Below are 15,473 nucleotides of genomic sequence, written 5' to 3'. Positions count from 1 at the left end.
GGCCAGGAAGGGACTGCTTGGGGTGGCAGGGGCTGCTGCAGGTCTTGGCCTGCTGGTCTGAGCCCACAGGCAGGATGGGAGCTGGCCCCTGGGGCCTGTGCTCAGGGAGGGTCTGGGCAGGGTCTCAGAGAGGGGGTGAAAGTCCTCAGAGAGGATGGCTCCCTCTCATCCCCAACAGGCCGCCCACGCCCACTCACAGCCAGAGACATGCAGGCTGGCGGAGCAGAGGGCCTGGCCGGCAGCGTTGGACGCGATGCAGGTGTAGGTGCCCTGGTGCTGTGCGCCCACGTCCAGCAGGACCAGGCTGTGCTGCTGGGCTGAGCTGGCCACCGTGTAGCCCGGGGTGTCCTGGCCGATCCACAGCACCTGCTCGGCCTCCTCCCGCAGCCAGTGCACCGTGGGGGCGGGGAGACCTGGGCAGGAGTGGGTGATGGACCGTCAGCCCCCATGAGAAGAGAATCTAGAAGGGGGTGCCTCTGACCCCGTCTGGGGATCCTGAGGGAGGGAGGGCAGGATGCCCTACCTTTGACCTTCACGGAGAAGGTAATGCTGGAGCCCTTCTTCACCTTCTTAGAGGTGAACTTCTCCAGGAAGCGGGGTGGCACCAGCTGCTGCTGCACATCTGGGGAGGCACCGGAGGCTGCTGGTGACAAGTGCAGGGCCACAGCCCTAGGATGGGTAGCCTCTGCCCCTCCGCCCAGGCCCAAGTCCCCACCCACCCGAGTCGCTGTCCCTAGAGCCTGTGACCAGGGATCCTTCCTATCCTCCACCGATGGGCATCCCCCCTCACTGAGCCTCCTGCCCTCCCGCCATCTGGACTGGGCTCACCTGCTGCCGCCGGCTTCTTTTCTGGGTCATTAGGGCCTGAAAGAGGAGGGAAGTCAGACCTGAAGTAGGACAGTGTGTCCTGCCTGGGCCTGGGGGCCTGCTCCAAGGGTGCAGGACACCCTCCCACTCCCACACCCAGCACCTTCTGGCATGCAGGCAGGCAGGTGTCTGCCCTCCACCACACCTCTGCCCCTGGGGGAAGGCCGTGGGCCCAATCCCAGGCCTGCCATGGGGGTCCTATAGGCGGACGTTGGCCCCCAGCTCCCACCTTGGACCAGCAGCTGGGCAGAGGAGTAGGCGGCGCCCACGGAGTTGCTGATGTAGGCGGAGTACTGGCCGGCATCCTCGCTGGTGACCGAGAGGATCTCCAGGCTGTGCAGCGTCTTCTTGTTCACCATGCGGATGTGCGCAGAAGCAGTCAGGGGCTGCCCATCTTTGAACCAGTACAGGCGGGGCGCCGGGTAGCCTGACACCACAGGGAGAGTGGTCAGCATGGGGCCACTGCCCAGGGGGTGCTGTGTCCTCCACCTGAGGAGATCCCTGGAGGCCCCCCAGGCCACAGTGACCACCTAACGTCTACCAGTGGGAGGCCCCACCCAGCCCTCTGGCCCTATCTCCCTCACCTTTCACCTTGAGCTGGAACTTGGCCAGGCGTATGCCGGGGGCCACCTGGAGGTCCTTCAGCTCCTCCACCACCTGGGGCAATTGTCCCTCTTCCGACGTAGACTCTGCACCCTCCTGCTCGCGACTGGCAGGGAACAGAGAAAGGCAGCGTGATGTGGACGGGTGAGGGGTCCAGGGCAAGGGGAGTGGGGTCAGTCTGGATAGCTCCTGAGGTTCTCTATTAACATGCTGGACAGAGACCACGGGGCCTTGGTGAAGCTTCCAGGACTGGGATTCTGTCAGGCCAAGCCAGCACAGCCACCCCCATGCCAGCCTGCTGGGCACTGCCACCCCTGTATGGCCCCCACCTGGACTGGTAGCCTTGGGCGCTGAAGTAGGACGAGGTCTCGGTGGCATCCGCAGCAGTGTCATAGTCAGTGCTGGTCACTGGGAATAAAGGGTGAAGCTGGAGCCAGGCTGCGTTTCCCCTGTCCGGGCACATCCCCCCTCCCTGCACAGCTGTCCTGGAGCCACTTACCCTCCTGAGTCAGAAGTCAGGGACACAGCTGCCCTGTGATCCCTCCCTGCCCCCAGGCTGTTACCAGCCCAAGTTCTAGGCCTGTAGCTAACTACAAGACCAAACAAATTATAGACATGGGTGACCCTGAGCTTCACCAATGGCAGGCAGGGTAAGTGGCAACATCTTCCAATTCCATCCCATTAAGGGGCAGGGATTGGTTATCTGGGCCTCAGATGGGGGCTTCCACTTGTATCCATGATGGTGTAACACGGACTGGATCTGCCCTCTGCCATAGACAGGATGTTTGTATGCCCCCAAAATTCATATACTGAAATCTAACCTCCAAGGTGATGGCATTCGGATGTGGGACCTTTGGGGGATGACAAGGTCATGAGGGTGGGGCCATTAGAAATGGGGTTAGTGCCCTTATAAAGGGGACCCCACAACACTCCTTCCACCATGTGAGGACACAGCCAGGAGGGCCATCTATGACGCAGAAGAAGCCAACTGTGCTGGCACCTGCCCTTGGACTTCCAGCCTCCAAAACGCAAAAATACATTTCTGTTGTTCATAAGCCACCCTGTCTTTGGTACTTTGTTAGAGCAGCATGAACTAAGACACCGTCGGTTGAAACAAAATACATGAAACAATGGTTGTAATGTTATGATTTATAGTAAGTAATATATATTTTATTTTGTACCATTCCTGGCACAGAGCTCCTAAAACCCTTGGAGTTTCCTTCAAACTCCTAAGAAGCCCCTGTCAAGCAAAACTGAGTTTATGTTAATAATGTGACTTTTGGATAGCCCCTAAGACGGGGCTGGTTGCCAGGACAAGCAGCCATGTGATGAGAGGGTTGGAAGTTTCAGTCCCTCGAGGGAAGGCAGAGGGGCTGGAGGTTGAATCAATCGTGCCTGTGTGATGGAGCCTCCGGGAACACCCAAAAGGATGGGGTTTGGAGAGCTTCCCAGTTGGTGGAGCTGCAGGGAGAGTGCTGGGCTCAGAGAGCATGCAAGCCCTCCCCCTCCCCCATCCGGGTCCTGTGCATCTCTTCCACCTGGTAGTTTCTGCGTTATAATTTTTACATTAAGACAGTGACCTCGTAAGTAAATGTTTCTCTGAGTTCTGTGAGCCACTCGAGCAAATTAATGGAACCTGAGGAGACGGCTGTGAGAACTCTGATACACAGACACACAGGTGACAACTTGGACTTACCATTGGCATCTGAACCCTTTCACTGTAGTGGTCCTGAGCCTTTAATCTGTGGGGTCTGACGCTATCTTCAAGTAGATAATGTCAAACTGAGTTAAACTGTAGTACACCCAGCTGGTGTGAGAGCATTGTTTGGAATTGGGTACTGAATCATCAGAATGGTTTCAGCAAGGACACTGACCCCTTATAGGCAGGAAACAATGGTGAGCCTCATGATTCCCCAGCATCTTGCTTTCAGGCCCAGAAGAGGAAGCTGAGGCAGAGCCAGGCAGGCTCTGAGTTGAGGAGACAGAGGCAGCTGGAGTCACAGGCCAGAAAACAGAGAAGAGGGATCCCTCCCTCGGGGATTAAGCAGATGACTGATCAGCATGTGCATGTGAGGGAAGAGCCATCTGAGATGCTGGAGGAAACAATGCTGGAGGGCACAAGGTCTGGGGTGCTCCTATTTCCACAGCCAGACTGGACACCCAGCCCGCAGGCATCTGGAAGGTGCCCAGGAGCGTTCTCTCCGCCATAGGAAGAGAATTAGCCCTGTGTGAGCGCTGCCTTGGCCTCATCTAACAAACCACACACCAAACAACCAACGTGCTTCCAAAGAAGCCGTGTTTTCCACAACAGAGCTCCAGGAGACCTGGAGGAATGCACAACATCCAGCTCCCCGCAGGGCAAGACTCGGTGTCAGGCACCCAGTCAGAAGGCTACAGACATGCAAGGAGGCAGGAACACAGGACCCTTGATGTGGAGCATGATCAGTCAGAACTGACATGACATGAGAACTGCCAGAGAAGGACATGCAGGTATCAGAACTGTATTTGAAAAGTCAAGTAGAGAGGGCATATAAAGAAGAGTCAGGTAGAATTTCTGGAGACAAAAAATACAGTAGATGATACTAACAGCAGATTAGATACTAAGAGCAGTGACTGCATAGGCTTAGCAATAGAAAAATCCAACTGACATGCACAGAGAAAAAATAGTTTTAAAAACTAAAGAGTATCGCCGAAACCGGTTTGGCTCAGTGGTAGAGCGTCGGTCTGCGGTTTGATTCTGGTCAAGGGCATGTACCTTGGTTGCGGGCACATCCCCAGTAGGGGGTGTGCAAGAGGCAGCTGGTCAATGTTTCTCTCTCATCAACGTTTCTAGCTCTCTATCTCTCTTCCTTCCTCTCTGTAAAAAAATCAATAAAATATATTAAAAAACAAAACAAAAAAAACACTTAAGAGTATCAATCAACTGAAGTCACCAAATTAGGAGAAGGAATAAATATTTGAAGAAATAATAGCAAAAAAATCCAAACTTATTGAAAATTATAAACCAAAATTCCAAGAAGCTTAGCTACAAGCATAAGGGGAACATAAAGAACAGTGCATCAGCCCTGGCTGGTGAGGTTCAGTGGTTGAGCAACACCCCATGAACTGAGAGGTCACCAGTTTTAATTCCTGGTCAGGGCACGTGCCCTGTAGGGGGCATTCAGGAGGCAGCTGATCAATGATTTTATCTCCCTCTCCCTTCCTCCACCACCACCACTATCCTCCTCCTTCTCCTCCTCCTCCTCCTCCTCCTCTTCTTCTTCTTCTTCTTCTTCTTCTTCTTCTTCTTCTTCTTCTTCTTCTTCTCTCTTTCTCTCAAATCAATTTTTAAAAGTTAAAAAGAAAAAGTGCACCAAAGAATATGTGAGAATAAACAAGTAATCTTTTCTGTCAAAGAAGGGAGTTTAGGCAGCCACCATGTTGGCCCTTATGACTTGCAGCTCCCCTGGGGGCCACCATTTTGAAATGACAAAGGTCAGCTCCTTCCTTTAAATTATCCAATCGAGCAAAACGGTGAGCCTAAGCTCTGACCAATCAAGAGTGAGGGACAGATCACATGCATCAGGCATAAAACCCTGATGGATCACCTGCTCAGTGTGCATGTGCTGCCAGACTGTGTGTCTGTGCATCCTCCTGCAGGAGTAATGATATTTGCCTTACTATCCTGGTTCCTGAGTATACTTGTGTTCTTCCAGGACCCCTGGCTTTGGGGGTTCCCCTTATTTGTAACAATTTGGGGGCTCTTCCAGGATTCTAATTGTCACATGGGGCCAACTGGACCCCTCTCCTGAGGAGGGAGGTGTACCCTGTTGCTAAGTTGTGGCTGCCTCGGTGAGGAGGGACAGCCATTACTCCCCGGGGCCAATTACGAGCTTGGGATAGAGGGTCAGCCAGCAACGCAGGAAGGGCCCAAGCAAGCGTGAACCATGGCAATCAGGTAACCCCATGCATAAGCCAAGGTGGAGAATTGGACTGAGTACTACTCTGCTGGTTGGGTGCCCTCAGAGGTCGGGTATATGTGACTGGGATGTGTCTTGGACATGAAGCTAGTGCAGAGTTGTGATCTCCTGTGAGGGAAGTGGCCAGAGAGGTTTGAAGCAGAAATTGGGGAGTGTGAGAAATTTCCAGTATGGGAGGTTGAGCACATAGTCACAAGAGACTTTCTGAAGATGGGAAAACAAAAATTGTAGGTCCAGGGAATACATTCTCCCAGATAGTCCATTAGGGAGAATGCTGAGGTTCAGGGGAAGGACAGTCTCCGAACCAGGGACAGGAGACATGGTTCTGCTTTGGTGGTTTTTTAATCAGGGTATTCTGTGGTGTCTGTAGCCAGACAGACAAGGAGGTATGAAGCTTTATCTGTGGCTTGTGAGCACCTGTACAATGTTTCTGGTGATGCTTTGTCTCTTTGTTGTTTGGTTTAATTTGTTTTAAGATGGGGCATGTCTCGCTTTGGGGGAGCCCAGCTATTCGTGGCAAGGCTGAACATGTGGCAGAGATTGCAGGTTTGCCCCAGCAGCTCCCGAGAATTCTTAATCTTGGGGATTTCTCCTGCTTTCCTTCTCAGGGTGTCAGCTGCCAGAAATTCTTAGCTAGTGAAAATTTTTGTCTGTGTGTCTGTAATGGTTACTGATTTCTATCTTTTGGAGGCTGTTTGCTCTCCTCTGGTTTAGGGACATGGGGAAGTAGGAATTACAAGCATGGGAAGTAAGCAATGTGGGCTGGGGTGAGACTCCATGGTTTGGGCAATAAGATTAATGTTTCCATAATATTGGGAAGTTCATGAAATAGGGACCATATTCCAAGGTTGACTCCCAGGTCCAAGATTGACTCCCAGGTCCAAGGTTTACTTTCAGGTCCCGGGGGCATGTAACTTAAAATTTTGAGTTTTCTGGGTTAAATGGTAAAAATTGTTAAACGTTTAGATATTTTGAAATAACAGGATACTAAAATATTAATCTGAGTATGCCTTGTATGGAGAATCTAGAGGATAGATTTGAATGAATAAGTCTTGTATTTTATTTAAAATATATCTTAAAAATGTGAATATATTGCAAATCTGAGGGATATTAATTACTTACAAGTCACCTACAAACTAAGGTTTCTAAGGGTTAAGAATTCCCCCCAAAAGAATTCCAACTGGAAAGAAATTATGGTTTTGGTGTAATTTTGAAGGAAGAAGAAGGTGGGTTCTGAAAGTTTGTAAGGTTTGTAAGGAAAGGATGTTATATAAATGGCATAGGCCAGTAAGCCAAGACAAGTGGAATAGAGAAACAGAGATGGTTAAGTGCAATTTGGAACTATCTACCATAGTAAATCCATCTTCCCTAAACCAAGGACACTTAAGAGTAAATGATTTGCATTTTGCCTCTCTAACCAGAGGGCAAATAGGTTATACCAAGTACTCAGGGAGACAGATAGCAGAAATCCAATTAGTGTCCTTTGCTGGCCACACCCAAGGGCAAATGAAGTTAATTTTTTTCTTGCCATAGAATTGGCTTTAGGTTATTCTAATAGACCCTGGAATGCCTCAAGATCTTCCTACAATAGAGATTAGGGACCAATTTCTTAAGAACTGTGTACTGGGTATCTCTTCTATCGATACTTGAATCTCCCTCAGGTTAGAAGGCCTCCTGACCCTCCTCTTGAGTTCCTGGCTCAGTGCCATTGACCGGGGTGACTATGTTCTGGTCCAGACATGGAGGGATAGAAGTTGGAACCCTCCTGGGAAAGACCCTACCTTGTCTTGCTTACCACAGAGACCACTGTTCAGACTTCAGAATGAGGTTGGACCTATCACATGGATTAAGGGCAGACCACCAGCTTTCCTGGGTGGAGACACCTCAACTTGGATGGCCATACTAGGACATATCCCTTTGAAATTAATACTAAAGAAACTGTAAGCTGCCTATTTGCTTTAGGGCTCTGTAAAATTGCAGGGGCTCACAATGTGGCCTGAGGAATTATGTATCTGGATCATGCTTACCTAGTTAAATTATTGATTATAGATAACTTGAAGGACTTGGATATTACAGCTTTTAGGCCAAAAGTTTGGGTAGGACTAAATTTAGGATTAGATGTCACAGGACAAGGTCCCCTAGGCCACTGTCAACACCATGCAAATAGAAGTCGGATATAAGGAAACGAATGCCTGGGTGGAATGGATTAAATATTCTGTATGCGCCCTGAATAAAAGCGACTGTTACGCTTGAGGAGCATGAGGGTTACAGACCCAAGTGGTCCCATTTCCATTCGAATGGACCTCAGACAGAACCTGCATGGAATGTGTGCTTGTCCTGTATCAGGAAGAAATTGCCTGGAGGAGTGATTACTATAATACTCTCTCCCCGTTGTTCCCATCCAACAGAGGTAAAGAGCAAAGATTCCCCACAATGATCCAGCCCCCACTTTCAATGTAGACTATCACCCTTGTCTCTCAAGGTGGGGGAGAGGGGATAGTACTCAGAGTTTATGGGAAATTTATCCAGATGTGTAAGTGACTAAGTATCATCAGAAACCAATCATTCTGCAATCTCTGAAGTTGCCCATGTTGATGTCTGGTGGTACTGTGGAGAACCCTTACTTGGGGCCTTGCCCAGAAGTTGGAACAGAATTTGTGCTCTGATACAAATGGCTATCTTTTCCCCCTTTGGCATATAGTAAACGTTTTTCAACAGACAGACAGATTAGGAGAAAGAGAGAGCCCAAAGGATCCCTTTAATCCCCATATATACATAGATCCATTAGGGTTCCAGAAGAAGTGCCAAACAAGTTTAAGGCTAGAAATCAGATTGCTGCAGGATTTAAATCTGTCCTGTTTTGGTGGTCCACTGTAAACAAGAATGTAGTTGGACTGATTATATTTACTATAATCAACAAAGGATTATTAACTATACTCTGAGATGAAGTTAAAAGTATAGCTAAACAACTAGATGCCACCAGCAGGATGACATGGGAGAATAGATTGGCCTTGGATCTGATTTTGGCAGAAAAAGCAGGAGTATATGCAATGTTGGGGGCCAGTGTACATTCATCCCTGACAACACAGCTCCAGATGGAACCATTACCCAGGCCATTCAGGGATTAACAATTTAGCTAATGAGTTAGCTGAGAATCCTGGAATTGAGGACCCTTTCTCCAATTCACTAGAGCAATGGTTCAGAGAATGAAAGGGGATGATGGTGTCCATATTCACCTCTTTGATAATCATGTTAGGAGTTACGGATGTTCTATTAACCCACGTATGAGAGGTTTTATCTAAAGGGTAATTGAAACCACATTGACCAAATAGCAAAATAATCTCCTAAACAATGCAGAGCATGCAAGTCAACTAATGTTAGCCAAGTTTGAAGAAAAGAGTTAAATAAGGGGGGGAATTGTGAGAATAAACAATTAATCTTTTCTGTCAAAGAAGGGAGTTTAGGCAGCCAGCAATTTGGCCCATGTGACTTGCAGCTCCACTGGGGCCACCAGTTTGAAATGACAAAGGTAAACCCGTCCCTTTTTTCTTTAAATTAGCCAATTGATCAAGACCATGAGCCTAAGCTCAAGAGTGAGGGACAGATCACATGCATCAGGCATAAAACCCTGAGCTGACAGCCTGCTCAGTGTACACATCCTGCCAGACCCTATTGTGTGAGCACCCTCCTGTGGAAGTAAAGATATTTGCCTTGCTCTCAAGTATCCTTTGTGTTCTGTCAGGACCCCTGGCTTGGGGGTTCCCTTATTTCTAACAATTATCATAATCACATTACTCAAAACCAGTGATAAAAAAGAAAATCTTAAAAAATATCCGGGGACCATTTTTGCAGAAATTGACAAACCAATCCTATAATTTATAAAATAATGCAAGAGATCCAGATTGTTCAAAACAATCTTGAAAAATAACAATTGTCATTTGCTGGCTACACCCAAAGACAAATGAAGTTAAACTTGCAGGACTACTATGTCTATATCTCTAAACTTACTACAAAGCTATAATGTGGCAATGTCATAACAACAGACACTTAGATCAGTGGAATAGAAATGAGAGTCAGAAATAAATTCATACACTTAATAGAAATTAATTTTGGACAGTAGTTTCAAGATAATTTTATGGGGAAAAATAGTCTTTGCAACATGTTGTTGGGACAACTGGATTTCCATATGAAAAAATAAATTTGGGCTCTTACCTCACACCATATACAAAATGAACATAAACTAGACCAAATATCTAACTATAAGAGCTAAAACTATAAAAACTTAAGAGAAAGCATAGGTGTAAATCTTTATGGCCTTGGATTAGGCAATGGATTCTAAGACATGACAACCAAAGTACAAACATCCAAAGAAAAAGTAGATAAACTGGACTTCATAAAATCAAAAACTCATGCATCAAAGGACACTGTCAAAAAAGTGAAGAAACAACCTACAGAATGGGAGAAAGTATTTTAAAATCATCCTCTCTAATAAAGAGGGAATATGCTAATTGACCCTCATGCCGTGGCAAAGATGGTCGTGCCCACAGCCAATAAGGAGGTGGTGCCCAGCCCCCTCAGCCACAGGCAATATGCTAATTGACTGCCCCGCCCTCAAAGATGGCAGTGGCCACAGCCACAAGATGGTGGTGCCCAGCCCCTTCAGCCCTGCTGGGGCAGCAGGTGCCTAGCCACTCTGCACAACTGCATCTGGAGTCCCCCAATCCTCTCAGCCTCCCAGCCACCCAGGCCCATCGGACGGTGGCTGCCCAGCTACCCAGGGTCACCCAAGGCTCAGGTAACCAGTGCCAGCTGAGGCTTGTGCTACTGGCAGTGGCAGTAGCAGAGGTGTGATGGGGCATCGCCTTCCCTGATCACTGGGTTGCCTCCCGCCCCTGAGGACTCCCAGACTGTGAGAGGGGGCAGGCTGGCTGAGGGACTCCCCCTCCAGTTCATGAATTTTCATGCACCAGGCCTCTAGTATATCTAATAGAGGTCTAGTACCTAGAATATAAAAAGGACTCTCACAACTCAAAATTTTAAAAAACAAATAACCCAATTTAAAAAATGGGCCAAAGATTTGAATAGATACTTTTACAAAGAAGACATATAATACCAAAAGTCATTATCACTAGAAAAATACAATCAAAATCACGAGATAACACCTTGGATGGCTGTTATTAAGAAAATTAACATAACAAGTGCTGGCCAGGAGGTAACTGGAAGGCTAATACATTGCTGCTGTGAGTGAAAAATGGGGCAGCTGTTGCAGAAAAACAGTTTGGAGGTTTCTCTAGAAGTTAAAGAAAGTTACAATTTTAGCCAGTAATTCCACTCCTAGCTACAAACCCAAGAGAACTGAAAACATGTCTGCATAAAAACTTGTACTTGATTGTTCATAGCAACATTATTCATAGTAGCCAAAACAACCAATGGATACATGTCATCCAATGAATGAATGAGAAGTCCATATGCAATGGAATATTTTTCAGCCATAAAAAGGAATGAAGTGCTGATATATGTTCCCACATGAATGGGCCTTAGAAACATGCTCAGCCGAAACCAGTTTGGCTCAGTGGATAGAGTGTCGGTCTGCGGACTGAAGGGTCCCAGGTTCGATTCCAGTCAGGGGCATGTAACTTGGTTGTGGGCACATCCCCAGTGTGGGTGTGTGCAAGAGGCAGCTGATTGATGTTTCTCTCTCATTAATGTTTCTAACCCTCTTTCTCTCTGTAAAAACTATATATATGTCTACTTTAAATATATATATATTTAAAGTAGAAATATGCTCAGTGACAGAAGCCAGACATAAAAGGCCATATATTGTCTGATTCTATTTCTAGAATAGGCAACTTCAGAGATACAGAAAGTCAATTAGCAGTTCCCAGTGGCTGGGGAAGAGAGATAGAGAGTGATGGCTAAAGGGTGTGAGGTTTCTACCTGGGATGATAAAAATGTTCTGGAACTAGAAGGTAGTGGTGATTGCACAACCCTGTGAATATACTAAACACCAGGGAGTTACACATTTTTAAATGGTGAATTATATAGTGTATAAACATTTTTTAAAAATCCCATTGGAAAAGACAAGTTATGTACAGAGAACCAAAGACAAGAATAATGCCATATTTCTCATTGGAAATAATGCAAATTAGTACACAGGGGAGCTACATATTTTGTTTTTTTGAGCTTTTAAAATTATTTTCTTGATTTCAGAGAGGAAAGAGAGAGAGAAACATCAATGAGAGAATCATTGATCAGTTGCCGCCTTCATGCCCCCTACTGTGGATTGAGCCTGCAACCTGGGCATATGCCTGACCCAGAATCCAACCATGACCTCTGGTTCATAGGTTGATGCTCAACCACTGAGTCACACTAGCTGGGGAGGAGCTACATCTTTAAAGTATGAAAAGAAAAAGCTATTTGAGCAAAACTATCTTTCAAAACCAAAACCAAAATAAAGTATTTTTCAGATATACAAAAGCTGAAAGAATTCCAGCATATCCAGTCTCCACACAATGTTAGAAGACATCCTTCAGGCAGATGGAAATCTAGACCCACACAGCAGAATGCAGAGCATGGAAATAGAGGTACATGGGGACATGTCTATGCTCTTATCTTATTTAAGGTAATCTACTTGTTATTGTGTTTTTAATAGTTTTTTTTTCTTTTTAAAAATATTTTTATTGTTTTCAGAGAAGAAGGGAAAGGGAGAGATAGAAGCATCAATAATGAGAGAGAATCTTTGATTGGCTGCCTCCTGCACATCCCCTACTGGGGATCAAGTCTGAAACTGGGAATCGAACTGTGACCTCCTGGGTCACAGGTTGGTCAATGCTCAACCACTAAGCCTCAGTGGCTGGACTAGTTTTCTCCTTCTTATTTTGAGAGAACTGTAGATTCACATGCTATTCTGAGAAATAGTATAGATCCAGCTAGCATGGCTCTCTCCCTCTCTCTTCCTTTATCTCTCTCTTAAAAAAAGTCAATTAAAAAAAAAAAGAAATAATAATAGAGATCCCATATATTTTCACCCAGTTTCTAGCAAGGTTAACTTTTAACTAATCCATTAGTGACATTAATCCATACACTGACCTTGTTCAGATTTTACAAGTTTTACATGAATTCCACTGTGCGTGTGTGTGTGTGTGTGTGTGTGTGTGTGTGTGTGTAGTGTTCTTTCAATAAAATACAGTTTCATGACCCTTGCTGCACATATCAATAACGTGTTCCTTTTCCTTGCTGAGTAACATTCCTCCTGCTTTCTCCCTTCTCCCTAATCTACCACCAATGAATTTCATGTAACTCATTTACACCTCTTTTGATTGTAATGTATAAAATAAGGTGTAAAACTGCCATTCTCTGGAGCATTATCGCAATCTGTTGAAATTTTGCTTCCTGGCAATTGTTTTGTTCAAATACTCACAAAAATTCTGTACAGGTTTCAATGGGTCAGAGCACAGTTAACCATTCAACCCCTGAGGACAGATGGGTCATTACCAGTTTTTGGCTATTAGAAATAAAGCTTCTATGAGCATATGGGTATAGGTTGTGTTATGAATTTGAGTTTACATTTCTTGAATAAATGCCCAACAAAATGATGGTTGGGTCATATGGTAAGTACATGATTAGTTTTATAAAAAACTAAAGGCCCCATGCACAAAATTCATGCAAGGGGCTCAGCCCTTGCAGGCATAACAGCTGCCTTGGCCCTTACAACCCTGGCTTTATCTGGAAGGTTGCCCAGATGGTCATTCCTCTGTTCGGCCATTTGGTCAATTTGCATATTATGCTTTTATTATTATAGAAGACTAGAGGCCCGAGGCACAAAGATTCATGCAAGAATGAGCCTTCTGGGGGAAGGAATGAGGAACCTTTGTAATAATATGAACAGAAAGGATTGATTTTTTTTTTTTAAAAATGAGTCTTTTTTCCCCTGGTTGCCAACTCCGCCTTTGCTTTGCCAGAGCCGCCTTTCCACCTTCCCACGTTGCCTAACGGCCTGAAGTGGCTGGGGCAGTGCAGAAGGCCTGCATCATTGCCATGGCAAGGATGCAAGCATCCTACCCTACCCCCTCACCACTCAGCATCTGTGTATGCAAATTAACCTGCCAGCTTTGTTGGGCTAATTTGCATACCCACTCCTGATTAGTTGGTGAGTGTCACGGAGGCATGGCTAATTTGCATCTTACTCTTTAATTAGTGTAGATTCCCTACCATGATCCAGATTAGCTGCACCATTTTCCACTCCCATGTGGATGAAAAGGTGCTACATGCTTCCCTGAGAAGGCCTGTGTGACCTCCTTGCAAAATCAAAGACCTACAGTAACCACAAAGGATGGTCTGAAATTAAAACTTTTCAGCTAAAAGCAGCTTATGGTGGGTAATCATGTCCTAGGCTAGAATCTTCCTTCACAAAAGTCAATCTTACCTTGACTGAGCCTGTCTATTGTCTTTTGCATCTAAGATAACACACCTTTGGGATGTCAGGGTAACTCCTCTTTTTCTGGACCCCGCAGGGCACAACCAATGCAGAGCAGAGACTACAAATCCTCTCATTGTTGTTAATTGTTGACTATTAACTATCCAGCACCCACCCACCTAAAAGATGTATATGTCTATCATTTTACTTTGTACCCAATCCCAGAGGCCCTCCTCCTGCTTTCTCCCTAATCTACCACCAATGAATTTCATGTAACCCATTTACACCTCTTTTGATTGTAATGTATAAAATAAGGTGTAAAACTGCCATTCTCTGGAGCATTGTTGCAATCTGTTGAAATTTTGCTTCCTGGCAATTGTTTTGTTCAAATACTCACAAAAATTCTGAATAGGTTTCAATGTTTCTTACAGATACCCACCAGCAGTGCATAAGGGTCCCATTTCTCTGCCCCCTCACCTGCATGTGGTGGCAGCACAATTTTTATGTTAGTCATTCCACTGTGGGCAGGGATGTTTTGCTAGGGTCCTGATTTGCATTTACCTGTCATCTCTGTGCCTTTCCCATGAAGTTTCTGCACATGCTCCAGAAACTTTTTTTTTTACTGTTTAAAATTGAGCATTCTTTATATAGTTTAGATAAAGTCCTCCACAAGATATATGGTTTGGGGATATTCTCTCAGCCTGTAGAATTTCATTCTGTCTCTCTAGCCAGTGTGGCTCCTTTGGTCAGAGCATTGTCCCATACACTATAAGGTGGCAGGTGTGATTCCTGGTCAGGGCACATACCCAGGTTATGGGTTTGATCCTCAATGAAGTGCATAAAGGAGGCAACCAACCAATCAATGTTTCTCACATCAATGTTTCTCTGTCTCTCTCTCCCTTCCTCTCTCTAAAATCAATTTTTAAGAAACACTTCATTGTTCCACACCAGCAAAAGATTTTAACTCTGATGAAGTCCATTTTACTAATTTTTTTCTTTTACCGGTCAAGTATACAAAGATCTTTCCTAGCTCTAGGTATTCAAGATTTCCTCCTATTGTTTTTCTGAAGTTTTATATTTTCCTTAAGTATGTAATCCATTTTGAGTTAATTTTCATTTATGATCTAGGTTCTTTTTTTTTCTTTCTTTCTTATAAATATCCAAATTATTCCAGCACCATCTTTGAAACTTTATCCTTACTCCACTCAATTGCTTTTGCACTTTTGTCAAAAATCAGTTAGACGTGTCCAGCTGGCGTGGCTCAGCTGGTGAGCGTTGACCTATGAATCAGAAGTCTCAGTAGGACTTCTGGTCAGAACACATGCCCAGGTTGCAGCCTTCATCCCCAGCAGGGGATGTGCCGGAGGCAGCTGACCAATGATTTTCATCATTGATTTTTCTATCTCTCTTCCTCTCTGAAATTAATAAAAAAATATATTTTAAAAATCAGTTAGACATATTTATAGAGACCATGAGGTGGTCTTTTCTGTGGCCATCCTCCATCCTGAAGCCATCTGCAGGAGTCACTGCTTTAGTGACTTGTCACTTAGGAATTCTAAGAGATTTAAGAGCTCTGAGCCAGGAACCAGGGATGAGACCTGGTATGTATTTCTTATTGCCCACAGTGC

At 45.5% G+C, this 15,473-nt stretch overlaps 1 protein-coding gene across 1 annotated transcript in view; it reads right to left on the bottom strand.

The window, feature by feature from the left end:
• The window catches only part of OBSCN (obscurin, cytoskeletal calmodulin and titin-interacting RhoGEF), a gene marked incomplete at its 5' end in the record, with an annotated part of 160,607 nt that overhangs the window by 35,009 nt on the left and 110,125 nt on the right, over positions 1–15,473 (bottom strand). Inside the window, 6 exon segments of the mRNA XM_084885131.1 lie at positions 198–413; positions 524–622; positions 829–864; positions 1,097–1,294; positions 1,452–1,576; positions 1,800–1,878. Coding sequence (XP_084741257.1) covers positions 198–413; positions 524–622; positions 829–864; positions 1,097–1,294; positions 1,452–1,576; positions 1,800–1,878 — 753 coding nt within the window.

This window comes from Pipistrellus hanaki (assembly GCF_964339955.1).
Source record: "Pipistrellus hanaki genome assembly, chromosome: 5".
Taxonomy (NCBI): Eukaryota; Metazoa; Chordata; class Mammalia; order Chiroptera; family Vespertilionidae; genus Pipistrellus; species Pipistrellus hanaki.
The sequence above is the reverse complement of the archived record's forward strand: the minus strand, read 5'-3'. Positions and strand labels throughout refer to the sequence as shown.